The 27,721-nt window shown below is 44.4% G+C and overlaps 1 protein-coding gene across 2 annotated transcripts; it reads left to right on the top strand.

Annotated features, from left to right (window-relative positions):
• The first annotated feature begins 240 nt into the window (after positions 1–240).
• LOC149307670 (transmembrane protein 201-like) lies at positions 241–26,874 on the top strand. Of its 2 annotated transcripts, none has more exons than XM_089534230.1 (11): positions 241–451; positions 4,879–4,999; positions 5,703–5,897; positions 7,352–7,528; positions 8,430–8,818; positions 10,130–10,333; positions 19,232–19,458; positions 20,423–20,494; positions 22,452–22,730; positions 23,636–23,767; positions 24,544–26,874. In XM_089534230.1, exons 1-11 carry the CDS (start codon positions 303–305, stop codon positions 24,639–24,641), a joined length of 2,043 nt encoding a protein of 680 aa, XP_089390356.1. In that variant the 5' UTR covers positions 241–302; the 3' UTR covers positions 24,642–26,874. The 2 variants fall into 2 exon arrangements, with proteins under 2 accessions (XP_089390356.1, XP_089390357.1); XM_089534231.1 differs by lacking the exon at positions 241–451 and adding an exon at positions 557–601.
• Positions 26,875–27,721: the final 847 nt, after the last annotated feature.

Here is a 27,721-nt window from a genome sequence, read left to right as displayed (position 1 = left end):
GGGGATGATGGGAGTTGTAGTCCAAAGCTAAGGAGTCCCTGAAGCAACTCAAGGCGCCCCCATTCTTCTTCCCAATGGTTGCCCTGGGGCGCCCTCTAGCGGCAGCAGAAAGGGCGAGCGGCTCTTCGAGGGTTCCCCTGGCGCTCTCTCTCGGGCGCCCCCTTGTGGCTAATACAGCAGAGGACTGTATGCTAATAAGGGAAAGGAGAGAGGGAGGGAAGAGGGAGGGAGGCGGATCCCGAGCAGCAGCCGCCGCCGCCGCCGCGAGGACTAGAGAAGGCAGAGCAGCGGAGTTGGGCGGCATGGAGGCCGTGGCCGGAGCCTTGAGGGCCGGCTCCCCTTCAGACGGGTTCCCCGGAGGCCTCGGAGGAGCCTCCCTCTGCGCCGCCGCCGCCACAGCCGCAGCCGCCGCCGGAGGGATGTGGCTCTACAGAATGGCCCTCGGCAGCAGGTAACCTCCGAACAGGGGCCTCGCTCGTCCTCGGCCGCGGAGGGCTCAGAGTCAGCGGCGCCCGAGGCATCATGGGAGATGTAGTCTTGGCGGCGCGGCTCTTTCCCGCCTCTTCCCCTCAAGGCTCCAGAATAATCATCCTATATATTAGTATGATTATGTTAGATCATATTCGTTTCCCGCAGTGTACAGCATGTTTAATAATAATAATAATAATAATAATAATAATAATACATTTATTTATTTAATAATTATTATTTTTAATAATTTATTTTAATATTTAATATAATAATTATTATTTACTATTATATATCATTATTTATTATTAATAATAAATTATTGTAATAATAAATTATTAATAATAAGTAACAATATATAATAATAAGTAATTATTATATTAAATATAATGATTTAATAATAATAAAATAATTTATTTAATGATGATAATAATAATAAATTTCTTTCCTGCCTCTTATTTATTTATTTATTATTAATTTATTTATTTCAAGATAAAGAGTGCAACGTGTTTAAAACTATTATTGTGCTTATTATTAATGCTATTAATTTCTTTCCTGCCTCTCCTCAGGGCTTGAGGTGGGGCACAACATGTCAGTAATAATAATAATTAATGATGATGATGATGATGATGATGATTATATTTTATTTATTTCCTTCTCTCCTCAGGGCTCCAGGTGAAATACATGTTAAAATAATAATCAATTTTAATACATTTTATTTCTTTCCCTCCTCTCTTCAAGGCTTGAGGTGGAGTATAATATGTCAATAATAATAATATTTAATAATAATAATATTTTTATTTCTTTCCTGCCTCTCCTCAAAGTGGGATACATCATTTTTTAAATAATATTGAATTTTAATACATTTCATTTCTTTCCCGCTTCTCCTCAGGGATCCAGGCAGAATACGACAACGTTGTTATTATTATTATTATTATTATTATTATTTAAGGAGTACATCATAAATAATAAGATAATATATCTGAAGATGCCCATAGCCACAGATGCAGGCGAAACGTCATGAATAAACTCTCTTAGAACGTGGCCACAGAGCCTGCAAATCCCACCAAAAACTATGGATGCTGGCCATGAAAGCCTTCGACTTCACATAAATAATAAGAAATCTTAATGCATTTTATTTCTTTCCCACCAGAAATTCACCCAACTTTAGCCCCCGACTTTCTTCAAGGCTCCAGGTAGAGTGCAATGTTAAAATCCAAAACACAGTTTAAAAAGAACCAACAGTCAAAATACCATACCATATAAAACCATTAAAATACACTCATGCAATACATTCTTTTACACATACCAGTTTGAACCCAGGTCTCAAAAAGAGTCGTAGTCCAACAACGCTCAAACCAAGTAAATACACACACACACAAACACACACACACATATAGGATTGCATTTCCAAAATCGAAACCCATTTTGTATTCCCCGCCTGGAGCAAAAGACATTCTGGTTGGACTTGAATATAGCAATTTTGAACCTTGGATTAACTTTATCCCCAGGCGAAGGGTTTGCATTTCTCTTGTTCCGTGAGCGAGAAAGATTGGATAAAGCAGAGAGGGAGGAAGGACAAAGTTAAAATTAAAAATGAGGAGTTGTTGTCGTTGTTATTGTTATTATTATTTATCCTTGCAGGCAAAGGATTTAAGTCTGGCTAGTTCTGTCCGATGTGGAATCTCAAGAATGCACTCCAAGATTTTCTTGTTGGACAGCCTTTCCCTGTATTTCCTGACCATTTGGGTATTTCCACACTGCAGAAATAATCCGGTTTGATACCGCTTTAATTGCCGTGGCTCAGTGCTGTGGACTTATGGGAATTGTAGTTCGTTGCGGCACCGGAGTGCTCTGACAGAGAAGGCTATAAATGTCTCACAAAACTACATAGAAGTAATATTTGCCAACCTAGCTTTTCAGGATGATGGGAGACGCAGTGCATCGAGGAGCTCAGATTCTGGGCAGAAGGATGGGGTCTTTCAGATATCCCGGCTCTAAGTTATGTAGGGCTTTGCAGCTTAATGCGATGTAGTGGTTTGTGTCTTGGACTAGGACTCTGAAGGCTGGGGTTCGAATCCCTGCTCACCATTGGGTTGCCTTGGGCAAGCCACACTCTCTCAGCCTCTGAGCAAAAGGGAAAGCCCTCTGAAGAAGTCTTGCAAAGAAGATCCGCTTTAGGGTGGCCATAAGTCAGAAATGGCTTGAGGTTGCACAACAGAAACACACACAAGGCCAACAGTTGTGGTGCAAAAAGGCCCTTGGGCAGAGGTTGCGTGGAAACAGGTGGCAAAGGGTCTGAGAGTGGGCTTTACGCTTTGGACAGCTGGCTTTGACATATAAAGGATCTTTGTGTCTTCACCAGTACCTTGTACTGGGATTTGTAGTTCAGGAACTGGAGCTCTCTGGTTGAGAATTTGTTTTTGGTGCCTTCAAGGTTTTTCTAGCTTACACTTATGGCAGGTCTAAGGCTGCAACCACACTGCAGAAATAATCCACTTTGAGATCCCTTTAACTGCCCTGGCTCCATGCTGTGGAAGTCTAAGAACTGTAGTTTTGTGAGACATTTGGCTCTTGCTGTCAGAGAGAGCTCTGGGCCCACAGTAAACTACAATTCCCAGGATTCCTTAGCACTGAGACAAGGCAGTTAAAGCAGTCTCAGACTGGGTTATTTCTGCAATGTGTTTTGGACCTGTGTTTTGCTCCTCTGCGGCAACGGACTGTGTCTTAAGGTTGTTCCCTGCTCTTTTTAAACATACAAATAAATCTTGTGTGCCAAAGGATCAAGACCATGCGCCACTTGTCTGGTGCGCAAGTGTTCATTCCAGAACATGGCTATGCCCCCTCTCCGTTGAATGCTCTTTTCTTCTCAGTTGAAACCCTTCGGTCTCCCCCAAAAAGAATGCAAAAGCTGTATCACAACTTGGGATGACAACTGCTGGGAACAACTGTCCTCTTCCTTGGCACGGCGCCTGTTTTATTTTGTTGTTGTGGCACCAAAGCTCTCTCGGACAGAGAAGGCTGGATGTCTCACAGAACGACAGTTCCCAGAATTCCCTTGCATCGTGTCTTCTGTGCATTTGGATACCATTAGAGGTATCCCCGCTTTGTGGATTTGGGGTGTTACTGTTCTTTGCTATGCGTCCGACACGGCTACCCCTCGATATGCGTGAAAGAAGTGGTAGCGTAAGCTTTCCAAGACTAGGTCTCCTTCCTCAGATATGTAGCGCTTGTGGGAAAGAAGATGCTGGTCTAGGTAGGCTTTTGGTATACAGATTTTGGCATTCCAGAAAAGGGAGACTCAACCTGTAGAATGTACTTATTAATACATTTTGGATCCATTTATGTAACGCCTGACAGCCAAAAATCTGGGAGGCAGCCCTGTAATAACGTCACTTACAGTAAGTACTGTGGCTTTGTAATAATAGTTGACGGTCAAAGAGAGATGTAATTTGGTTTTAATGAAAGGAGAAACCGGGGAGAGAAGGAAAGGAAGCGAGTTCGGGAACCAAAACATCCCTGCTGTTATATAATGGAGGTACATAACCACCAGACGGTTTCTCCAACTAAAAGGGACAAGGGAAGGGAGAGAAAAGGTTGGTATTTTGCCCTGCTCAACCTGGTTTTGCTTGTGGATCCTCTTTCAGATGTTACAGATTGCCTGTTTGTCCGCCTTTCCGATGTTCTTGGTCTGCAAGTTCCATTAGCCCTAGCTGATCTAGTCACTTTGTGGGATGATGGGATTTGCAGTCCCGTAACAGCACTGGACGATAGGGAGTCTTGGAGGTCTCATCCACAGGGTCACCTTGAGTCAGAGCCGACTCAAAGGTACCTAAAAACAACAGCGTGGTGTATTGGTTTGAGTGTTGGATTACGACTCCAGAGACCAGGTTTGATTGCCATGAAACCCACTGGCAAGTCACACTCTCTCAGCCTTCGGGGAAGGTGATGGCAAAATGCTTCTGAACAAATCATGCCAAGAAAAACCCATGATATGATATGATATGATATGGCCTTATGGTCGCCATAACTTGGACTTGAAGGCACACAACAACAACATCAAACATCAGTTTTGCTTACTTTCTATTTCCCAGGGTTTTTCACACTACTACACGTTTATGGCACTGAGTTATAGAATCATAGTTTTAGGGACACCCCCAAAGGTCATCCAGTCCAACCCACTTTTGCCATGCAGGAATACACAAAGTACCCCACAAATGGCCGCCAGCCTCTGTTTAAAAACCTCCAAAGAAGGAGACCCCACCACTCTCCATGACAGCAGCATCTTCCCCTGTTGAACAGCTCTTACCATCAGGAAATCTTCCTAATGTTTAGGTGGAATCTCTTTTTGTGAATAGTTTGAACTCGTGGCTACGGAGGGCTGACTGTATCTTTCTTCTCTCCTCGCAGGAAGAAACCCACCCACATGACGGTGAATTGTTGGTTCTGCAACCAGGACACGCTGGTGCCCTATGGAAACCGCAACTGTTGGGATTGTCCAAACTGCGAGCAGTACAACGGCTTCCAAGAGGTGAGTTGCCTTTCTATCCCACTACTTTTCCACCAGGTGTAAGGTGGTACCTACACTGCCACCAAACTTGAGGTCTTCCAGCAACCTTACTCAAGTTTCCAAGAATGAGGGCTTTCCCCTTTATCCCCACCTCAGCCACCAATGTAAGGACTTCTGCCTGTCCCACCTATATGACCACCAACTTTGGGGTCATTCTAGATGCATGGGATATTATGCAGCCTTTATCCCCACTGGGGACTTTGTAAAAAGGCACTTCGCCGTCAAAGGCTTTGCTAACTGAGGTATGCCTATATTGACATTCCTGTGGAATTAGGGGTTCCCAACCTTTGGGCCTCCATTGGTTTTGGATGTCAGCTCCCAGAAACCCCAACAGTTGGACTAGGACACGGGGAGACCAGGGTTCGAATTCCAGCCCTGCCATGAAACCCACTGACTGACCTTGGGCAAGTCACGATCTCTCAACCTCAGAGAATGACCATGGCAAACCCCCTCTGAAGGAACTTGCTGAGATAGATTTGCCTTAGGGTCGCCATAACTTGAATATGAAGGCACGCAACAACAAATAGAGTTGGACAAGACCACAAGGGTCATGTAGCCTAACCCCCTGCCATGCAAGATGGTAGGTCAAGCCATACCAGGAAGGTTAGTGAAAAATGAATGGCTGTCCTCTCAATTCCTTTTGGCTTCTGTTTTGTCTTTGCAGAATGGAGATTATAACAAGCCCATCCCGGCTCAGTACATGGAGCATCTAAACCACGTTGTCTCTGGCGCTGGAGCCTTCTACGATCCCACCAGGCCACAGCAGTGGGTGAGCAGCCAGGTTCTTCTCTGTAGGAAATGCAACAACCATCAGACCCTGAAGATTAAGCAGTTGGCATCCTTCACACCCAGGGAAGAGGTACGGACTAGCATGCAGTTCTGTGGTCAGCGTCTGGCAGATGTTGACTATAATGTTGTATTGGAGGACCTAAAAATTCCTAGAGAGGTATTTTTAAGTTTAAAAAATTGTGGTTTTTTTATTTGCAATTTTTCCACTTTCATAGGGGTCTATTTCCCCTAAACTTAGTGAATGTCGAGAGCCCACTGTACTGCTTTTCTGGGTCAGTTTCAAACTTCTCCAGTCTTTCTTCTTGCAGCCCTGCGGCTAATATCCCCTTCCTCCTCCTGTCCTCCTTGCTTATGTCAATTTCTCCCCCTTTTCTTTCTTTGTCTCCTTGCTCTCAGGCCAGAAAATGCCCAGCAGGCATCTTCCTGTTTGAAAGGCCTGCTCCACATTTTGGGCACCATGGCAACCATCACGGTGGTGCAGACGAGGGCATGCTGGCCCTACCCCACGTGCGACACAAGAAGCTTTGTGTCCAGTAGGTCCCGAGGGAGGGAAGGCTCACGTGGACAAACATGTGGAACCTTTCTCCCTGGGGTCGAGTTTCCGGGGGAAGAGTAATTGAAACGGACATGAAATCTCCGCTTGGTAGTTCTTTGTTTCTCTGCGAATATAACTACAGTCAGCCTTCCACATTTGCAGCTTTATTTTTTGCAGGTTTGATTATTCATGGATTTGATTAATAGGCTCTCTCTAGGAGTCTCTAGGTCCTCCAGCACAACTCTGTGGTCAACCTGTGCCAAAAATCACACTGGAAGAGCAAGGGATTCCTAGAGAAAATACTTCTCTAGGCTCTTGTATCTCCTCCAGCGCAATTCTGTGGTCAGCATCTGGCAGATGTTGACTACAGGGTTGCACTGGAGGACCTAGAGATTCCTAGAGAGGCGTTCTCTCAGGTTAAAAATAAAGTGGGTTTTTTTATTTGCAGTTCTTCCACATTGATGGGGGTTTTGTCCTCCTAACCCCACTGAGTGTGGAGGGCCCACTGTACATTACATAGTCCGTAGTAGCCTGATGCCACTTCAGTTGGGGGTGTTGGGACTTTTAGTTCAACACAGCTGGAGAGGTCTAGGTCAAGGAATGGTCTAGCCTAAAAGAATGGGGCACAGAAATTTTTCGGTTGGCACCTATAAGGTGTCCATATTGGCATCCAAGAAACCTTGCTGTGAGTTTGTTTCTGAGACCATTCTCTCAATAACAAGGAGGGAAGAGCCTTTCCAAATATGGAGTTTGCACTCAGGGTAGTTTGGGTATGGGATGTGGGGCACCAGCATTTCTCTTTTCCTAATGTGCCAGTGACTGGCGCTGTAATTGCACCCATTTGCTTTTTTCCTGAAAACTTTGCACAGACTAGCAGCTGATGGCTTGTGGACTGTCACTGATCCGTTGATCACCCCTTTGAATCGCCGTGCCTTAAGGCCTATGTTTCCCAGCTTCATTATGACTTTTCTGTCCCTTCTTCTCGATAGGGCAAATATGATGAGGAAATTGAGGTCTACAAGCACCACCTGGAGCAGACCTACAAGCTGTGCCGCCCTTGTCAGGCAGCAGTGGAATATTACATCAAACACCAGAACCGCCAACTCCGGGCTCTCCTTCTCCGGCATCATTTTAGCCACCGGAAGACTGACAAAACCTACATGCAGGTAAGGAATGTTCCCTGTTCCAGTAGCTACCAGTTTCCTCTGGGATAGGAAGCAGGAGCTTTTAATTCTGGGCATGAACCTGGTGACAAAATGGAGAGGCAGCAGACAGTGGCCACACCTGCACTGCAGAATTAATTCATTTTGGTTACAGACTATGGAATAGTGGGATTTGTAGTTTTATGAGATATTTAGACTTCTCTTGCAGAGAACTCTGGGGCCACAGCAATTTACAAATCTCAGGACTTCATAGGTTGGAGCCATGGCAGTTAAAGCAGTGTCAAACTGCATTAGTCCCGCAGTGTAGATGTAGCCACAGTCTGCTGTCTCTCCATTTTGTAACCATGGACTTTCCAGCCCATGTTCCCTTTGATATTTTGTCAAAAGTAGAACATTGTTTTCCTTCTTTTTGCCTGGGATGAAGCTAGGGAGAAGGAAGCATCCTGCAGTTGCACACAAAGGGCTGTGTGTTCAATTCACTTCTGGGTCAGGTAGCAAATTTTCCCAGGAATATACAAGAATTGCCACAACACACTTTTCCCCTCCAGTGCAGTGTAATGGTTTGAGCATTAGACTAGGACTCTGGAGACCAACGTTTGAATCCCTGCTTGGCCATGGCAACCCACTGGGTGACCTGAGCAAGTTACATTCTCTCATCCTCTGAAGACACTTGCCAAGAAAACCCTATGATAGGTTCACCTTAGGGTTGCCACAAGTCAGAAACGACTTGAAGGCACACAACACATACAACCGTTGCTTATTGTGAAAGAGCCACTTTATTCAGATGCCCAAAGACCAGCATAAAAGACAAATGTTTCGTCTCAGATGTTCCCCAGAGAATCTGTAGTCCATCCTGCATACACAGGAGCTGTTATCCTGACCCAGTGCTCCTTCTTTTGTGCAGAGTTTTTATGCTGCAGCTTCCTCCTCAACCACCACGCCGGTTCAGGTGATTGCTCTCCGCTTCCTGGCCTTCCTCAGCTGCGCCATCCTTGTCACCATGGCATTGTATGGATCGGGCAACCCATTCTCCCCTGCACCAGTGACCACTCCTGCTTCGCCGAGCCCAGGGTTGGCGAAGAACGGGACCGGGCCGAACACGACAGCCATACCCTCTGGCAATGGCACTCTGCTGGAGTTCCTCAGCTGGCAAGAAGTGATCCGGTTGTTGCCAGATGGAGTGGTGGAGATGCTCAACGCCGCTTGGTCCTACGGGAAGAGCCATCAGATAGCGGTGGTGGTCTTGGGTCTCCTGACATGCATCTTAGCCATGCTGTTGGCAGGACGGATCAGGTAGGGGCACCCTGAGACTGTTTTTCAGATGAGCAGAGCTCAGCATTGGATTGTTAGTTGATATGGCCACTTTCAGGGACTTGGGCTGGGGAGGGCAAATTTAGTCATCAGCACCATATTTATGTATGTACAGAGGCCCTCCACATTTGCTGGGGTTAGGGGCATAGGACCCCCTTGAAAGTGGAAAATCCACAAATGGAACACTATTTTTTTTAACCTGGAAAGACATCCCTCTAGGAATGTCTAGGTCCTCCAGGGCAACTCTGTAGCCAATGTCCACCTTAGAATCATGCTGGAGGACTTACAAATGCTTAGAGGAGTGTTTTCTCTAGGTCCTCAATTACAACTCTGTAGTCAACTTCCAACAGAGTTGCACTGGAGGACCTAGAAATTCCTAGAGAGAACATATTACTAAAATCCATTATATTCAAAGCTGCAAAAGTCAAAGCTGCAAATGTGAGGGGCTTACTGTACTGCCTTTTTCCCAGCATGGTAGCCAAGACAGCTAATAGCACTTAAAACAAGCATACCATCGTCCCTCCCTGACTACGAATTAACCATCCATAGCTTGAAAATACATCGTACCCTCCACATTCCCTGGCGTTAGGGATATAGGACTCCCTTGAAAGTGAGAAAACCCCCAATAAAAAACCCACTGGTTTTAACTTAAGAAAACACGTTTCTCAGTCCTCCAACACTACTCTATGGTAAACATCCACCAGAAGTTGACCATAGAAGTGCACTGGAGGGCCTAGAGACATGTTTTCTCTAGGAATCTCTAGGTCCTCCAGCACAATTCTGTGGTCAACATCTGCTGGACGTTGACCATAGAATCACAATGGAGGATCTACAAATGCCTAGACAAGTGGAATTGCTGGATCCGCCAATGTGACATTTGGAGGACACTGACCATAAAGTCACACTGGAGGACCTAGAGATTCCTAGATAGAACATAATTAAATCTGCAAATAGTCAAAGCCATAAGAGTCAAAGCCATAAATGTGGAGGGCCGATTGTATTAAAAAATACTGTCTATATACAGTGGACCCTTGTTATACGCTGGGGTTTGGTTCCAAGATCCCCCGTGTATAACAAAATCCATGTATGCTCAAGTCCCGTTAAATATAATGACATAGCAAAATGGTGTCCCTAATAAAAAATGGAACATCAAGGTAAATGTATAAAAAATCCGTGTATAAGAAGGGCTGACTGTATATAAATTCCAAAAAGTGAAACCTTAATTTTGCCATTTTTGTGTAAGGGAAGAAGAAGCTGGCTCTTACCTGTCTCACCTTCCACCCTCTTCTGCAGGCTTCGTAGGATTGACGCCTTTGCCTCCGTCCTCTGGCTCCTGGTGATGGGCTTCCATCTGGCGGAGAACTACCTGCAAACAGACACCCCTAGCTGGCTGGACACCGCCAAGTTCGGAACCACCTCCCTCTGCTGCCTGGTGGGCTTCGCGGCAGCTGTGGCCACCCGGAAACCGATGGGCCAGCGGAAACCCCGGCCACGAAGGTCAGAGCCCGAACAATGACTTTAGTGGGGGACAGATAATCCTGGAAAACAAAATCCAACCCTTCCAAAACTCTCTTGCTGATGCTTCTCTGTCCTTCCTCCTTCCCACCTTTTAAATTTTTGTTTTTGTCCTCTCTGACGTTTTCTGTAGCTTTTAGAAAATTGTGAAGGAATCTTTTTTCTCCGTCTAGCCATAAGTTGGGGTGCCTGAAGTTGGGGTACCCAGTGTTGCTGGTGCGGTTCCCCTTCACGCTCCGTCCATTCCCTAAAATGCTTCTGCTGCATCTTCATTCCCCGAGAATTCACTACATAGCTGCTCTCTGATGCATCTCATCCATCGTGATCCTGCTCCTTTTGTGGTCCAACAGTTTGAATTTGGGGGCAGCGATTCCTTCTGTTCACTCTTTGTTATTGCAGAGCTCTGTGGTTTCTTCCACACCACACAATTTGAGCGTTTTGACCCACACTTTAACTTCCTGCGGTATCCTGGGATCTGTACTTTGATGAGAGCTCTAGTGCCTCCCCCGCAGACTCCAAATCCCAGGACTCCCTAAGGTGAAGCCATGGGAGTTAAAGTGGAATCAAAGCGGTACGATTGTCTACTGCAGCAAAGACTTGTGGGTTTAAACACTAAACACTAAAAGGACATTGATTTTTGCCTTCCTGGACAAGAATGTTTGGTGCCACGGAAAGTAGTCTGAAACTAGTTTAAAAGCAAACTCTCAAACTGGTTTCATAGTAGCACCTTCTCTCAAAAAATCCCAAAGTGTGTGTGTGTGTTTTAATTCTTTAATTATTAATTATTATTATTATCATTATTATTATTTATCCTTTACTCTGCCCTCGAGGGCTGAAATGTTGTGGCTGATGAACGTCAGCCATAAAAAGGGAACATATCTTCCCAGACAGTTGTCGTCGTTAAAACTTGATTAGAACTGGTTTAAATGCACAATGTAGATGTTCCCTGGGGGGGATGCCTTTCTTCTTATTAATTTGTGTGTTTTGAGTGCAGTGGGGTGATTGGTTTGCTTGGAGTGTCCCTTATACTGACACGCAAGATGAAGGTTGTACCATTTTTATAATAGATCAATAATGCAATGGAGGTAACTAAGAAATAATCTTTTTCCCCCTCCAGTCTTCCTTGCTCTTAATTGCTTTTCTTTAATTAACATCATGCAGCCGCTTGTGTGTTCTTTTAACATGGGTTTCTGATACAAGAAGGATAATGCTTTTGCGTGTGTCGGGCTTAATGTACAAAAATCCCTTGATTTCCATCACAGTTGTGTAGCTGGGCTTAACCTCTCTCTTTGCATTGACATTTGTTCTGCGTTCCAAAGCTTAGCCTACAAACTGATCCTTGTTGATTTCAGAGAAGAAGGCAGCCATAAAGCCATAGAGATCCAGGAGCTGATGCTCTGCCCCAAGGGTGAGAAATGGGTCAGAGATCAATTTCCCCCCAACCCTGCCATAGACTACCACTCTCCCCATCCACAGTGCCAATACCTCTGCTTATATCCCTCTCAAAATGGCGTCCAGAAGCGATGGCTTTCTGTCGCCATTTTGAGGGAGACTGGAGAGAAAAACAGAGGTATTTGGGGATAGTAGGAAATTCTGGAATAAAGTGGTGATGCTTTTGCACATCTTCACACACTTGTGTGGATGGGTTTGTGTTGTTTTCAGACCAAAAGTGGTTGCTTGTATTTGTTTTTAATTTGAAATAAAATCTCATTTTCAACACAAAATCACACTGTTATCCTACTCATGCATAGGATCGATAGCCTCTCATCCCAAAGATTGATCCAACCTGTATGCAAAGATTATAAATTTAGAGGGTTTTGTTTTTGTTTTGAGGTAGTTCCCAGAATGTGCAGAAGCTACACCAAAATGGCATCAGTCTTGGTTCTTTGTTTCCCTTCTGTTATCACATAGGATCCGGAAGTGACACCTCCTGTCCCAGTCTTGTAAGGAAGCATGGGGTCATAGGGCTGTATTACTAGTGCAGCTGGGGGAAAGTGTGGCCGAATTGCAGGTCCCATCATCCCTCACTATGGATTGTGCTGGCTCGGGTAGATGGGAGTTTGATCTGGAGGGACTACACATTCCTCATCACTTTTCTAGGATGCTCTTCGGAGAAGCCTTCCAGGTTTCCAATGAAAACGGTGTGTAGATTCCTTGCAGTCTCGACCCCAGGGGCTCCCAGAAACTCAGGCGGCATTGATAGTCGGGGTGGCCTTGCCGCCTTCCTTTCTTCTGCATGACCCAAACCTTCTTGCATTTATGTGGGAGCCATGTAAGGGCCGCACCATCATGGGCCCTGTCTTCCCAACACAAGAAGGCTGGCTCTTCTGGAGGGAGAAAGATGTCAAGTTGTGACAACTGTGGTGTGACTTGTATTTTTATTTTTAAAAGCTGAACAACATAGATAGGACTTTCCCTCTTATCTTCTTCTTATAAAAATCTATGCATACCCCTTAATTCCCCCCCCCCCCATATATGTGTGTGTGGCGTGTTGCGGTTGCATTTTACTCTTGCTTTGGCACCTTTATCCTCTTTTATTTCCCTCCATCCTTTTTGTTGCTTTGGATGTGTGTATGTGTGTTTATCTCTGACTGCACTGAACTGAGTAACCTGCCTGTTTTGGTTTCTTTTCAAATGAGTTTTCTATCTGTGTGTGTGTGCGTGTGTGTTTGTGTTTTAAATTGTGCCGACCTAAGGGTCAGCGAAAGCATTTAGTCTCCTTAACCAATGCACAGGCACTAACAGAAGTGGGATTATTTATATTATTATTATTATTATTATTATTATTATTATTATTATTATTGGGCCTGTGTAACAGAAGCAGAGAGCTTCACCTTTTTTCTTTCTTTCGTACAAGTCAAAGATGGGGCAAAGGGGATGATGGGACAGCCAATTTTTACCTGGTTCAATATACAGTAAGTGCGCTGTAGGTTTAGTTCTCCGCAGATAGCCATCTGTTGAGAGTGCTTGGATTGAGTCTTCCTGCAAGGAAGGGTTGGATTGCATGACCCTTTGGGGTCTCTTCTAACTCTATGATCCATACACCCTGATTTTAAAAAGGGGGAATGTTTCTAGCAAAAGTTGTACTTTGAAGGAACAGAGTCTAGTTTCGAAATGTGGAAATATCCTCTCTTCTGCGGGCAAAACTTTGCATCCTTTCTAATGAAAAGTACATTACCCCTATCTACAGGGGTAATAGTGGCCTATGCATCACTGGTGTTTTCATTCAGGCTAACCACAAACTACAGTTAGCCCCCCGCATTTGCAGTTTTGACATTTGTGGATTAGATTATTTGTGGGTTTGATTCATGTGTCCTTTCTAGGAATCCTCTAGCGCAACTCTCCCAGACGTTGACCATAGAGTTGTGCTGGAGAACCTAGAACCTCCTAGAGAAAACCCTTCTCTAGGTATTTGTAGGTCCTCCAAGATGATTCTGTGATCAACGTCTGGCACCTAACCCCAGCGAATGTGGAGGGACGCCTGTATCTCAAGATGGCATCAGCCCCTTGGATTGCTCATTTAAAGTTTCTCGTGGCACCAGAGCATTGGACAGAGAAGACTAAACATCCCACCGAATTATAAATCCCCCAATTCCATAACATTGAGCCATGGCAGTTAAAGCGGTGTCAGACTGCATTAATTCTGCAGTGTAGATGCAGCCAGCATGAGGACAATAGCAGCTTCAGGGGGACATAATATGTGACCTATATAAGGCTGCATCTGCACTGCAGAAATAATGCAGTTTGACACCACTGTCACTCCTATGGCTCCTTTAGCCTTCTCTGTCAGCAAACCACAACTCCCAGGATCCCCTAGAATCAAGCCGTGGCAATTGAAGCTGTGTCAAAGTGGATTAATTCTGCAGTGCGGATGGCAGCCTTATATCAGTAAGTAGTGGAATGGGGGCAGGATTAATCCAGCAAGACCCCGAAAACGAACAAACCATGATCTAACGCTGTGAATGAACCTTTTTCCTTCCTTCCTTCCTTCTCTTTGCTAACCTATCAAAAGAGTTGAAGGAAAGATACTTAATTTTTGCAGATCGGGGAGTTTTGCTCCCTGTTTTCATTGTAAGCTTGATTCCTCTCCTTCCCCGAAACGAAATCCCGATTTGCAAGCGCTTAACCAATGTTTCCGCGCTGTACTCTGATGTGTGTCTTTATTTATGACTATAATATTATTATAATTAATATGCCTTTTTAAGAAAAAGAAACACCTCATATTTTATAGAGCGTGAATTGTGCCTGACTGTCTAGTTATAACACACTCTTTAACTGTTGTAAACACTACTCGAGTTGCCAAGGTTTTGACAATAAAGGGCTCCTTAGCCGTACCTCTTTTCCAAATGTGGGTTTTTTTTGACTCACTGACATTTTTTGGTTCTTCGTTGGTTGTCGTCGTTCACTTTCCCATTACATCCTTTCGCCATTCGTTGCTGGGCTGCAGGTCCCATCATCCCTCGCTATTGATTCTCAGAAACGTTTGGAAAGAGCTTTCCCAGTTTTTGAACTGTCTTCTCTCTGTTGTCGTTTTTTTCTGGCAGGCGTTTAGTGTGGCAATGAAATATAACACATGCGTACCCCAAAATTTTACCTTCTTTGCTCAGAGGCATAAAGTAAAGCTGTTTTTGTTCTTTTCTTAAGCGCAGAAGAAGAGGAGAATACGCACATCATCCTTTGCACACCATCTCCCATATATTTGCCTTTATCGAATTCTGCTCACCTGTGGCCACCGTTGTTGTCGTTGTGTTGTTTCTGACCTATGGCACCCCTAAGATGAACCTATCCTGGGGTTTTCTCGGCAAGATTTGTCCAGAGGAGGTTTGCCGTTTCCTTCCCCTGAGGCTGAGAGAGTGTGACTTGCCCAAGGGCACCCAATGGGTTTCATGGCTGAGCATGGATTCGAACTCTGGTCTCCAAAATCCTAGTCCAACACTCAAACCATTCTGCAGAGAGACTAGCAGTCTTTGGCTTGTTCTTAGAGGACTCCAGCTCCCATAATCCCGGAACACTGACTGTGTTGGGAATTAGTGTCATCCTACATCCACTAAAAGGCAACACACACACACATTGTGCACACTTCACTTAGAAATAATCCAATGTCACCATAGTTTTTTTCCCTCCCATACCCACAGATTTGGGGCTGGTACAACAACCCAGGCCGAAATTTACTAAGGCATCAGATCCCTTCTGATCCTGGAAGCCAAGCAGGCTCAGCCCTGGATGGTACTTGGATGGGAGTCCGCCAACAAATCCCAGGTGTGCTGTAGGCTCTTATTTCAGAGGAAGGAACCAGCAAAACCACCTCTGTGTATTTGCCGAAGGAAACCCTACAAAATTCATGAGGTCATCCAAGTCAACACACAAGTTGACTTTTGTGCTGAGGTTGCTCCCAACTTTTCCCCTGGAGATGCCAAGAGTTGAACTTGGGACCTTCCCACTTGCCAAGTGGATGATCCTGAAAATACTACTTTTTGGGATTGCAGCTCCCAGAATCCCCTAGCTAGCATGAATCCCCAGGAGAGGCAGGGGACATTCAGCAAGTTTAAAGGAACCGTTTGCAAGCCCTTGTTCTGGGGTCTTTTCTGCAAAATGAGAACTGGCCGAAAATTATGACGGTTCTCCAAACTTTAATGCATTCTTTGATCCATTAATCCATCCGTATCGGTATTTTGACCACTCTCCAAAATGCTACACACAGGTCTTTCTCCATCATCCGTTGCATGAGTTCCTTTTTTATGGGACAGTCAAACTTAGGATTTGTATTATTTTTAATGCAAAGTGGTAGCCTCTCTCGGATCATTGCAAAATGTGCTTTTTTAATACCCTTCGTATCCACTTTCCTTCAAATGCCTTTCTTTGGGATGAAGCACCTGCTTTTGTTGATAACCGAGGCTGAACTGGCAGGACAAACCTATATTTTTTAACATGCATTGTGTATCTATTATTATTATTATTGATCACAATTGCATCTTGCCTCTTTAAGGAGAATTACAAGACGGATTCCAACTAAAAGAGATTCCACCTATATATTAGAAAGATATAAAAGGGGTTCGATGGACAGTGGGATAGATGGACTTTCCTCCTTTGGAGGTCTTTAAACAGATGTGCGTCTTTTGGAAGTGCTGAATTGTGAGGTCCTGCATGGCAGAAGGGGGTTGGATTGGATGACCCCTGTGGTCCCTTCCAACCCTAAGACTCTATGATTCCTTCACTGGACTCAAAGCAACGTACCTAGCTCTACTCCCTACTTTCTCCTCACAACAACCCTGTGAGGTGGGCTCAGAGAGGAGGGAATAGCCCCAGGTCAGCAAATGAGTTTTGTGGGTCAGTGAGGATTCAAATGCAGCTCTCCCAAGGGTCACTCTAGTGCCCTAACCACTGTACCATATCACCTATCAATGTACATACCTGCGTAAGCCGTAGGACAGTGCCTTTTAAACTGCATACAAGGTGATAATGGGGTAAAAATCCATGTCTATTTACCTACCTAGCTACCTACCTGTCATATCTATATATATAATGATGGATTTATATAGATCATCAACAGATGATGATGATGATGAACTAAATATATATATTGGCCCGCCTCTCCCTAATTATATCCTTTACTTGACATTGTATCCCTATCATCTTCCTGTTAAAGTAATATACATACACACACATATATATATATATAATCAGATTTTATATATATATATATATATATATATATATATAATTTTATATTACAGAATAGAATCTTGCAGTCATAAGACCAACACAAATATATATATTTATAAATATTTAATTTATATATATTATATTACTTTTGCTGCATATTTTCAACACAAGATGCAGAAAACGGAGCCGCGTTCCACATATATAATATATATGTGTGTGTATATATATATATATATATAATTTATTTGTAATATAATAATACATACAGTATATATAAAATAATATTTATATTATTTTTGCTGCATTTTTTCAGCACCAAATGCAGAAAACGGAGCCGTGTTCCCAGAGAGCGCAAACTCTAAATGTGTCAAGATCAGGTCGCAATCAAAAATAATTCAAATTTGGGATTTACAATCCTTATATAGAAATGTGGTGCTGCCTTTTTCCTTTATGGATTTGTTTGTAATGCGATGCTGGCCAGGCTTTTGCAACGCATGACATCCCACATCGAGCAGCACTTGCCTTGAGCAAGGTGCTGCTTTCCTTGTATTTTTACAAAGGAGAAATGGAAGAAATACAAAATTTCATTTGCAATTTGATCTGGCCAGGAGCATCTTTCTCGCATGCCGGAGCAGAAAGCGGGGGACGGTCCCCTTCCTCTCTTTTCCCAGATGCTCTTAGCCAATAGGAACATGGCATTGAGATTAACCTGAGCAAGCAGCCTATCAGGACGCTGGGATCAGAATGCCAAGCATTCCGTTGGCGAGTCTTAAGATTCCCATAAAGGCCTGCAGGAAATGTCTATTATTTTGGTCCCAGTCTCACATTCCTTAAAGTTGCAAAAATATGACTTTGATCCCTCTTTTCCTCTGCGTCTCTTTCTCTGTTTTAAGGTCCTAATAAGATCAAGCTCTCATCTCCAGTAATCTGCCGGAGCCTGATTTTGCAAGAGCTTGGGACAATTATGTGTTGTTAAAAACTGCAGTGCCCAATAATCCCCAGCCAACAGGAGTAGAGGATTCTGAGAATTGTAGTCATGCAGGTTCCCCATCGCTACTGTGCATGAGGCCGGCTAATCTTTTACAAATGTGCTCGAAAGCAAACCTTGGGTAACAAGGCTTAACTCTTAAACATGGTGACTGCGTCTGCACTGCGGAATTAATCCAGTTTGACACCGCTTGAACTGCCATGGCTCCATCCTATGGGAATCCTGGGATTTGTAGCTTGCTGTGGCACCAGTGCTTTCTGACAGAGAAGGCTAAATGCCTCATAAAACTACAGATCCCTGAATTTTATTGTATTGGCCATGGCAGTAAAAGTGGTGCGAAACTGGATTATTTCTGCAGTGCAGATGTAGCCTGGGACGCAGCTTTGCACACCCAAGCTGCTGGTGTTTTTCAGCTGGTGTTCAAAAGCATATTGTATAGACTTATCCCTATTAAATGGGGTGGCTGTACTTAGCTTTCCTTTGGCTAGCGGTGCAATTGTGACAACCCCAACAAAGAAAAGGTAGGTAACTCACAGTGGATAGCAATGCAATTTCTGTTGCCAAATTAGGATTTCTGCATTGGGGAGACTGTCGAAGTGACCAGGTGCTTTGGATGACTTCACAGAGAATAATCTAATGCAAAAACCATTGCCGAAATAGGAATTCTGACAGTAAATCTGGATTCATATGTTCTCTCTAGGAATCTGTAGGTCCTCCAACATGATTCTATGGTCAAATTCCACTGGGAGTATCAAGTCACAGTGATCTCTTTCACTAGGGTTGGCCCTCCACATTTGCAGATTTGACGTTTGAGGATTTGATTATTCGCGGATGTGATTAATATGTTCTCCCTAGGAATCTGTAGGGTCCTCCAGACGACTCTTGTGTTCAAATTCTGCGAAAAATCGCACTGGAGGACCTGGAGATTCCTAGAGAGAACACTTCTCAAGGCATTTGTAAGTCCTTCTGCATGATTCTATAGTCAACATCTGGCAGAATTTTACCATAGAGTTGCGTTGGAGGGCCTGGAAGTTCCTAGAGAGGCATTCTCAAAAAAAGAGAGTAGGTTTTTATTTGTGCTTTTTCCACTTTCGCAGGGGTCCTGTGCCCATAACCCTAGTGAATATGGGAAGGCCCATTGTACTCTCTGAAGGTGATTTTGGAGAACCCAGAGCCTGCCCGTAACAAAGCATCCGCTCTAATTCCTCTCTCGTGCTTCTCGTTCGCAGGTACCTCTCCGGAGATTCAGTCCCCATCTCCCACAACGGTGGGGCAGAGATCAGCTTCTCCTACCTTCCCGACGCTTCATCTGTTTTTGTCCCAACCCCTCCCAGTTTGCTCCCATTTACCCACCAGCAGCTCTTCCGTTCCCCGCGACGGACGTCCTCATGTTCTCTTCCTGGACGACTCAACCGGGCCCTTTCATTGGGCACCATTCCTTCGTTGGCACGGACAGGTAAGACATTGGCACACATTCATTGCTATCCCTCTGGATCTCATTGAGGACTGCACATTATGGGCTAAAACACACTGCAGAAATAATCCAGTTTGAGACCGCTTTAACTCTCCTGGCTCAATGCTAGGGGATCCTGGGAAGTGTAGTTTTGGGAGACATTTAGCCTTCCCTGTTAAAGATCTCTGGTGCCACCACAAACTACAATTACTAGCACTGAGCCAGGGCAGTTCAACTGGATTATTTCTGCAATGTGTTTGGGCCCTATGCCTTTTCAAGATCCCTTCCAAAATGAACCTCTATGGGGTGTGGAGGGTATTTCTACCACATTTGGAGGAAGGAGGAAGTATTGTTTTCAAAGGGCATTTTGGGACCTATTTTGAGCAGACTTTCTAAAGATTGTGTGCATCACCTTTCTTAAGAATCCTAAGGTTTATATTTTTTAAAAGCACAGGTTAAATCTCCTTTATCAGAAATGCTTGGGACCAGAAGTGTTTGGGATTTTGGTTTCTAAAAGTTTGCATGGTGTCACTGCAGATCAAACCTTGGAGATGGGACCCAAGTCTAAACATGAAATGTAGGCCCCATACAGACTGCCAAAATAAAGCTGCTTCGGGTCACTTTGGAGGTATGCTGTTTAAATGATGCCTGCGTCCTAAGAGTACGAAAGCTGCGCCAAAGCTGCACTCCAGTCCTTAGGACTGGATCGTGGCTTCCGGACTCTTAGGACGCGTGCGTCATTCAAATAGCATACCTCCAAAGTGACCCGAAGCAGCTTTATTATGGGGCCACAGCTATGTTTCATACACATATAGCCTGAAGATGGGTTTTTTTGTTTCCCAAAAGGCTCTCAGAGTCATATAAATAAGTTTTTTATAAAGACGTTTGACATTTAGCATCCTCTGAGCAATATTGTCTGTGTAGCCATTGTTGCTGAATTGGTGTCTCCTTTTGATTTCTTTTAAAGATTCGGGGTATTTGTTCAGCGGCAGTCGCCCACCTTCTCAGATGTCTTTCTCCAAGGAGTCGTCCGCATCAGGTAAGAGGAGAGCATTTTATTCTTCAGGGCTCAAAAATGTCAGTGTGGAAGCAGGAATTTAACTAGCATCAATTTCCTTGAGAGGCTAGTTTTCTCATGCAGGGAATGTTGTTGGTTTGCTTGCTCCATTTACCATAGAGCAAGGCAGAAAAATGCAACACGCAACTGAGAAATACTCTGATCTTAGATGATTTCAGAATGCCGTGCTGTGCATGCTTAGTTGAATAAGATGGAAATGATGTTTGTAAGTTGAAAGGGATTTTTAATTGAATATATTTTAACTGAATATGTTTTAACATTGTTTCCAAATAAAACATGGGCACGATTGCACAGTTAAGTCATTCTTAACTGAATGTAATGGAGTCTATATTTAATACTTGTGGTTGCAGTATGGAGAAATAATTCTAGTTTGCAAGGTATGGCCTTTTGCAAAGTCTGTAAATCTGAGAAAGAAATTTAGGCATAATTCCAGTTGCAAAGAAACATTTAGGCATAATTCCAGTTGCAAATTTCAGGCTTGAGTGTTTTATGCCCAGAGATACAAAGTTAACTGCTAACTTCTCTCTAGATTTTGCCTCTGTAGCAATTTGGTCTTCAAATGTTATTTATCTGTTTTTCTCATGCAAGTGATTGATTAGTCTGTTGCCCTTTTAACCCTGTCTGGAAGGCACAGGAGCCCTCTCTGGTTTCCACTTTGGCAACCCTGAGAGACGCAGATCAAGCCAAGCCATTATGTCATGTCAACAGCGTTTGGAGCTCATTTGTTGCCAGAGATATGGGGCAGAAGATATTCTGCAGGTTTTCCAAAACAAAAAATGTTCCAAAAGGTTTTCCAATGGAAATCTGCTGAGTGACCGTAGTCTAGTCACACTCTCTCAGCCTCAGAGAGGGGCAAAAGCAAGCCCCCTCTGAACAAACCTTGCCAAGAAAACCCCATGATAAGTCACCTTAGGGTTGCCATAAGTCAGAAATGACTTGAAGGTAAATAACAACAACAACAACAGCTAGGCTAAAGACATTTTAGACTACGATTGTCCAGAAAGTAAATGGTCAGATCTAGTGGTATGTCACTCCTGGGTGGCTTGCACCAAATCTGATTTCCATTACTTTTGACAGGTGATAAAATGGCAGCCAAATAGCTGATGTTGCATTACTGGTCTCGTGGTTTCCATGTAAACTCACCTGTAAAATGTGATTATTAACAGGTCAGGACTTAGTGCAATTGCTATGGCCAATCTCAGTTTCCTAGTCTGCAATAACCTGGATGTGTGTGTATACATACATACATACATACATACATACATACATACAATATTGTTGTGTGCCTTTCCAATCATTTCCAATTTATGGTAAATCTATCACAGGGGCCTGTTACAGACTACCAAAATAAAGCTGCTTCAGGTCTCTTTGGAGGTATGCTATTTAAGTGATGCATGGGTCCTAAGAGTCTGGAGGTCGCGCCAAAGCCACACTCCATTCCTAAGCACTGGAGAGCAGCTTTGGTGCAGCTTCCGGATTCTTAGGATGCATGCATCATTTAAATAGCATACATCCAAAGAGACCCAAAGCAGCTTTATTTTGGCAGTCTGTAACAGGCCAGGGTTTTCTTGGCAAGATTTGTTCAGAAGGGGTTTGCAATTGCCATCCTCCGAGGCTGAGTCTCTGAGGTTTGTCTAGGGTCACACAATGAGTTTCCAGAGTCCTATTCCAATGCTCAAACTATTACACCACACTGACTCTCTCACATGTGTGTGTGTGTGTGTGTGTGTGTGTGTGTTAGTCTGGTATTAATATTTTGTTGATACATGTTGAACTCCCTTGTGGCCTTTAGCACCTTCTGATGAGGAAGAACGCAGTGAATTGTAATAAAATTGTGATAAGCCAAAATACTAAAAACTTCCTTGCAAATACTGAACCTGAATGCTTTCTCTTTCTCCTTGCTAACTCCATTTCCCAGACTATTTCTCCCTTTTCTCTGGAAGCTGCGTCTCCTCCCTGGTGCCATCCTCAGCCGCATCTGTGGCCGGTTCGGTGGCCTCAAGTTCAGGATCCCTGCGCTACCGCCGGCCGCTCATCAGCCCGGCACGGCTCAACCTGAAGGGCCAGCGACTGATGCTCTTCTCGGCCCAGAGCGAGGGCCACCACAGCGAAGACCTGGCCCCCTCGGAAAACAACATCTTTGCCTCGGAGCTGCCCACTTTCCCCAAAAGGAACCTCAGTGAGAGGGGAATGCATGGTAAATACCAATGGTTCATACTGGTAACCTCCTGGTCAGAGCTTGGTAACATTACCCTGTTTTTCTTTTAGACAACAGCTCCCAGAATCCCCTAGCATGGTAGATGCAGGGCCTTAAGAGTTGTGGCCCCAAAATGCAACTTTTAAAATGTGAATATATCTAGTTTTGGTTTTTTGCAAAAATCCAGCCCATGTGGGAGTGCAGGTCATTGGTGTCCCACACTTGAATTGTGAACTCACGACAACATGGTTGAGAAAAACAGTCTCGCACCCTTGGGTGTTGCTGTCCATATGGTTTTACCATATTTTCCTATGATCATATAGGTTTATCAGTTTGATAGAGTCATATAGGAGACAGTGGTAGTATTGTAGTTGGATTAGAACTTGGTCTGGGAGACTGGTTCGAATCCCTGCTTGACCATGGAAACCCACTGGGTGACTTTGGGCAAGTCACACTCTCTCAGCTTCAAGGAAGGCAGTGACAAACCCTGTCTGAATAAATCTTGTCAAGAAAATCCCACCGTATGGCCTTAAGGTTGCCATAAGTCAGAAAAAGACACAGATGCTTCAGGCACCAAAATGGCTCTGTCCTTCCCTGTTGACCCTGTTTGTGTGGGGTTTTCACTGAGACAAACTGAGGTTTAATTTAGAGCTGGTGTAAGCAGCATGGTGTCCACTCCACCCTTGTGGACTATAGCTCCCATCAAACCTGGCCACTGTAGTGATCGATCAGGGATTGTGGGAGTTGTAATCCAAAACGTGGGGTAAGGGCCCCAGGTTGCCATCTCCTTGGCCTCGCTTGTGTAGGGGGCGGCATTAGAAGACACTTGTGTGCATGTTTTGGGGAGACAACAAAACCCGCAGATGGCGGAAGGTGTGTCCCTGAAAACCCTTGTCTGTCCGCAGATATGAGAGCTGCGGCTGAGGCAAACAGCGTCTGCAGCGATGAATCCATTAAGAAGGGGGACAACTCGTCACACTCCTCAAGTTGCGTGGTGGACACCACAACGAAAGGGGAGGATCTCGCCGGATGGAGGGGTGAGTGTCAGTGGACACTTGGCTCCATCTGTGATCTGTGCAACCCATACTTTGTGATGAAAGCATGGTCATGAGCATGTTGCAGAGGGACTGTAGCTCTGGGGTGGGAATCTCATAGCTGTTGGACTGCAACCTGCAGCAATGACTATTTTGACTAGGGCTGCTGGGAGTTGCAATCCAACAACATAAGGAGGGCCATCTTATTCTCACTGTAGCTGCAGCTGGATGCTTTGCAGAAGCAGACAAACCTTCCTCCAAACCTTCAGTTCTGCCTCCTCTGTTTTTGTACAGACCAGCTTCAACGCTTTTCATCACCACCCCATGACTCCCCAAGCTACTTAGACTGATAGAACATACAGTATATTTACTTGATTAAAATCCTTGAGCAAGAAAACCTTCCTAAATCCTTATGAAATATACAGCAAGCCAGGCACTTAATAGTACGCTTTTTTACTTGAAAATCAGAGTCAGGATGTTTTTGCCTGTTCCCACCAAAATTGTTGATGCCTTCAACTCCACAGCCCTCTGCAAACGGTCTACAGTCCCAAGGGGAGGGGTATACATTTAATAAATGAATTGGATATGTTTAATGGATTTCTGATAAGAATGTTATTTACTTTGATTAGAGAGAGAGAGAGAGATTTTGTAAAACTATGCCTACTATCTCATTTGATGCCTGGAATATAAACAGCACTCTTAATAGTACACTCTTAATACCATTTATTCTCTTTCTCTCTTTTTCCCGTTTCCAATTTTGGATCGTCCTTGTCCCAAAGGTCACTTTGGCCGCTGGTCACTCCGAGGGCTCCTCGCCATGAGCCTGACTATCAACGCCATCTTCACCTCGGCCTACCTCTACCAACATTTCCGGTGAGCTACAATTGGGCAGCGGCGGAGCCTGCAACCTTCTTCTTCCTTACCCTTGGTGCCACGTTTTGTTCGAGGAAGAGAGAAAAAGACTGTCCGGGGCAGGCAGGAGTCCACCGACCGCGCTTCTGTGTTGTTGGCGCCAAAGTCTTGCACTGCTTTTTGGCAGCCATTTTCTCCGGGCACTGGCTGTCCATGGGCAACGCCAACCTCTCGCTGCTGCCCTTTGCCCACCACCTCTGGGGAAAATGACAAATACGAAAAGGAACTGGGATGAGGAAAGAGGTGATGGAGCCAACATTGGACTGCCAGGCATCTCCGGTTACGGCACCTTTCTTTGTACAGAACCATTTGACTGGGAGGGACTCAAAGGAGCCGCTTTTCTGGGGGACATTTGATGGACCCAAAACGAGGGACTCTTTGCCACCTTGCTGTGCCACTTCGCCACCCTTGAGGGCATCACCCCACTTTGAATTCTTTTTTTTTGGAAAGAACTTGGACCCTAAGGGGTCTGTGTTTCATTCCACTCTTAGTTTTCTTAACCCCATCCGCATCCAGTCAGTTTCCGGTGCTGAAGTTTGTTCGTTTTAAATCCAAAATTTGTTTGCCATGGGATTTTTTTCCTTACTCAGTCGTGTTGGGATTTAAAAAAGAGAACCCAACATTGCAGCCCAGTTCTGCCTTACAAAGGGCCACCGCTTCTACTGTAATTATGCACCATGGCTCCCAACAGCCGGCATTTTTGGGCTAAGCCTGGGTAGCTTTCTGAAATGGGTTCTCTCCATGCGCTGTTGTACTGGAAATGCTGCAACTGGTGGAAGGGAGGCGGCATCATCTGTTGCTTCAGTGGGCAAAAAAAAGCCCTCCTTGTTTGAATATTTGGATGGTGTCCACCATCCTCAGGATGGGAATTTGACTCCTTGAAATCTCCCTCCTTTCCATCTGTCTCAGGCTGCCCCAACCCAAGTTAATTTTGCTATTAAGCAGCGGAATAACTGGTGCTAAACAGGGAACTTGGCTCCCCTGTCCTCTTCCAGAACATAAATTCAGATTATTTTGCCATCAGGTTGTTAGAAACCTTGCCAGACCTGGATTACCATTCCAGGTGATACTAGACCCCTGTTTAGACTTCACCTGGTGCTAAGCATTTTTCTCATATTACAGTCATAAAAGGGGAATAAATGAAATGTCTCCCCTCCTAGACAACATGGTGCTGAAATTCAGAATATTCCATTTTTTGGTCAACCCCACAATATAACTGCTATCCTATATCCCCAGTGTATAAGTCCCTTGCTTTCTTTTCCGATCACAACTGATTCTTCCCTTCCTGCGCAAACTCACGTTCTCCTCCAATTTTGTTTTTCCCCACAATGAACTCCACTCACTTTATGCAAAATCAAGCATTTTGGCAGTGGAGATCATTGCTTTTCACCCCATGTAAAGCAAAACCCGGATTAGGGCATCATTTTAGGAGAGTCAAAAATTATTTGTATCTTGTGCAGTGTCTAAATCCTATTTCTGGACACACCTGAGCAAACAGGTCTAGTAGGTTTTTGTAAGCCGTATCCAGACCTGTTGTAGTGTGTTCAACACAAGTGGCTTTCTCTCTTCCGAACTGCCTTTGACTTTTGGCAGGAGCGAGCAAAACAACCACAACTTTTGGTGCCCTCTAGCCTACAAAATAAAAGAAGCGTGCTTTTCAATAACGGTGCTAGCGCACACACACTCGGTTGTGCAAATGGTTTCCCTTAAATCAGAAACGTCAAACTGGGTGGATTGAAAGTGGCGAACTTGCATGTCTTCTTTCTGCCTTAATGCTGTTTTTTACGCACCGCTCATATCTTGTCGCTGTTGGGTTGCGGTTGCTGTTGTGTTAAAACCCAACGCGAGGAAGAATTCGGCGATGAAGCCAATTTTGCTTTTTCTCAGCGTTTAAACGACTGCCGATTCTAAAGCGGAATCGATCTCTGTTTAAGACGGTCACGCTTTTGGTAGGGAAAAAATAACCTTGCACCCCACTCAGCCTCACAATTTCTTGAGAAGGTGTACACTACGTATTGACGATTTGGACACTTAAAAATGGGACTTTCCCCCTCATGCCAGTGGGATAAATCTTGTCCTCAAATGGCTATAGTTTGCCTCTGAGAACTTGCACCTTGCTGAATGTACAAGCAACTGCCTTCGGGAATTACTCTTCTATCAGAAACAATACACTGTGTCCTGCGAGGCTTGAATTTTAGGGTGGGTGGGTGGGCAAAATCACATTCATTTTTGGGGTCATGGAGGGGGAAATAATCTTCATTTTCCCTCTCCGCAGGGAATGTTGTACATTTCATACATTACGACTGTGGACTTCTTAAGGGTAGGAGAACCCAACCCTATACAGTTGACAATTCTTGTGTTTTGGGGAGGTGGGGAATTATTATTATCCTTTTTCGTTTACTCTCCTCTCTATGTTCTCCAAAAGGTTTATGTTCTGTGTTCTGAGAGATTATTTTTCATTATAAAAAAATCAGAATAAATGTGTAGTTGGAAACCTCAAGCACTTTCTTCCATCGCTTTGAATGTTGGGGAGAAGGTATTGGAAAATAGTGGTTTATTCATTTGTTTTATTTACTTCCAGGATTTATATATATCCTGCCTTTCTCCCACAGTGGGATTCAAATTCAGATTTTAACAATGTCAGATCAGGGAGCAGTTGAGATGGATGGATGGGTGAGTGCACTTCAGCAACCTTTCATGGATCATTTTCAGATAGTTACATAGTTTTAGTGACCCGTCTACGAACCTCAACCAAGAAAGGTCCCCTCCAAGGCAAAGTGTGGGAAGGTACAATGGGTGGGAGGGTATTAAGGAGCCTGACACAGGTGGCAGAATTGGCATTCGGGTCTGGAAGAGAGGAAAGGCATTGAGGGAAAGGTAGCCCAAGCATTGCACACTGCTGGAGTGTTGGAGTGCCTTCACTAGGGCACCTTGGAAGCGCCAAACTCTCTCCATCCAAAAGGATTTGTTAAAGTACATATATGTGTGTGAATCATTAGATCCCGGTGGACATTTGGACAAGGAGATCTCCTGAGATCTGTCTGG

This window comes from Sceloporus occidentalis, unplaced genomic scaffold (genome assembly GCF_023333645.1).
Source record: "Sceloporus occidentalis isolate IW3139 unplaced genomic scaffold, rSceOcc1.0.p SCAF_8, whole genome shotgun sequence".
Taxonomy (NCBI): domain Eukaryota; kingdom Metazoa; phylum Chordata; class Lepidosauria; order Squamata; family Phrynosomatidae; genus Sceloporus; species Sceloporus occidentalis.
Note: the sequence above shows the minus strand (reverse complement) of the source record. Positions and strands in the feature narration are given on the sequence as shown.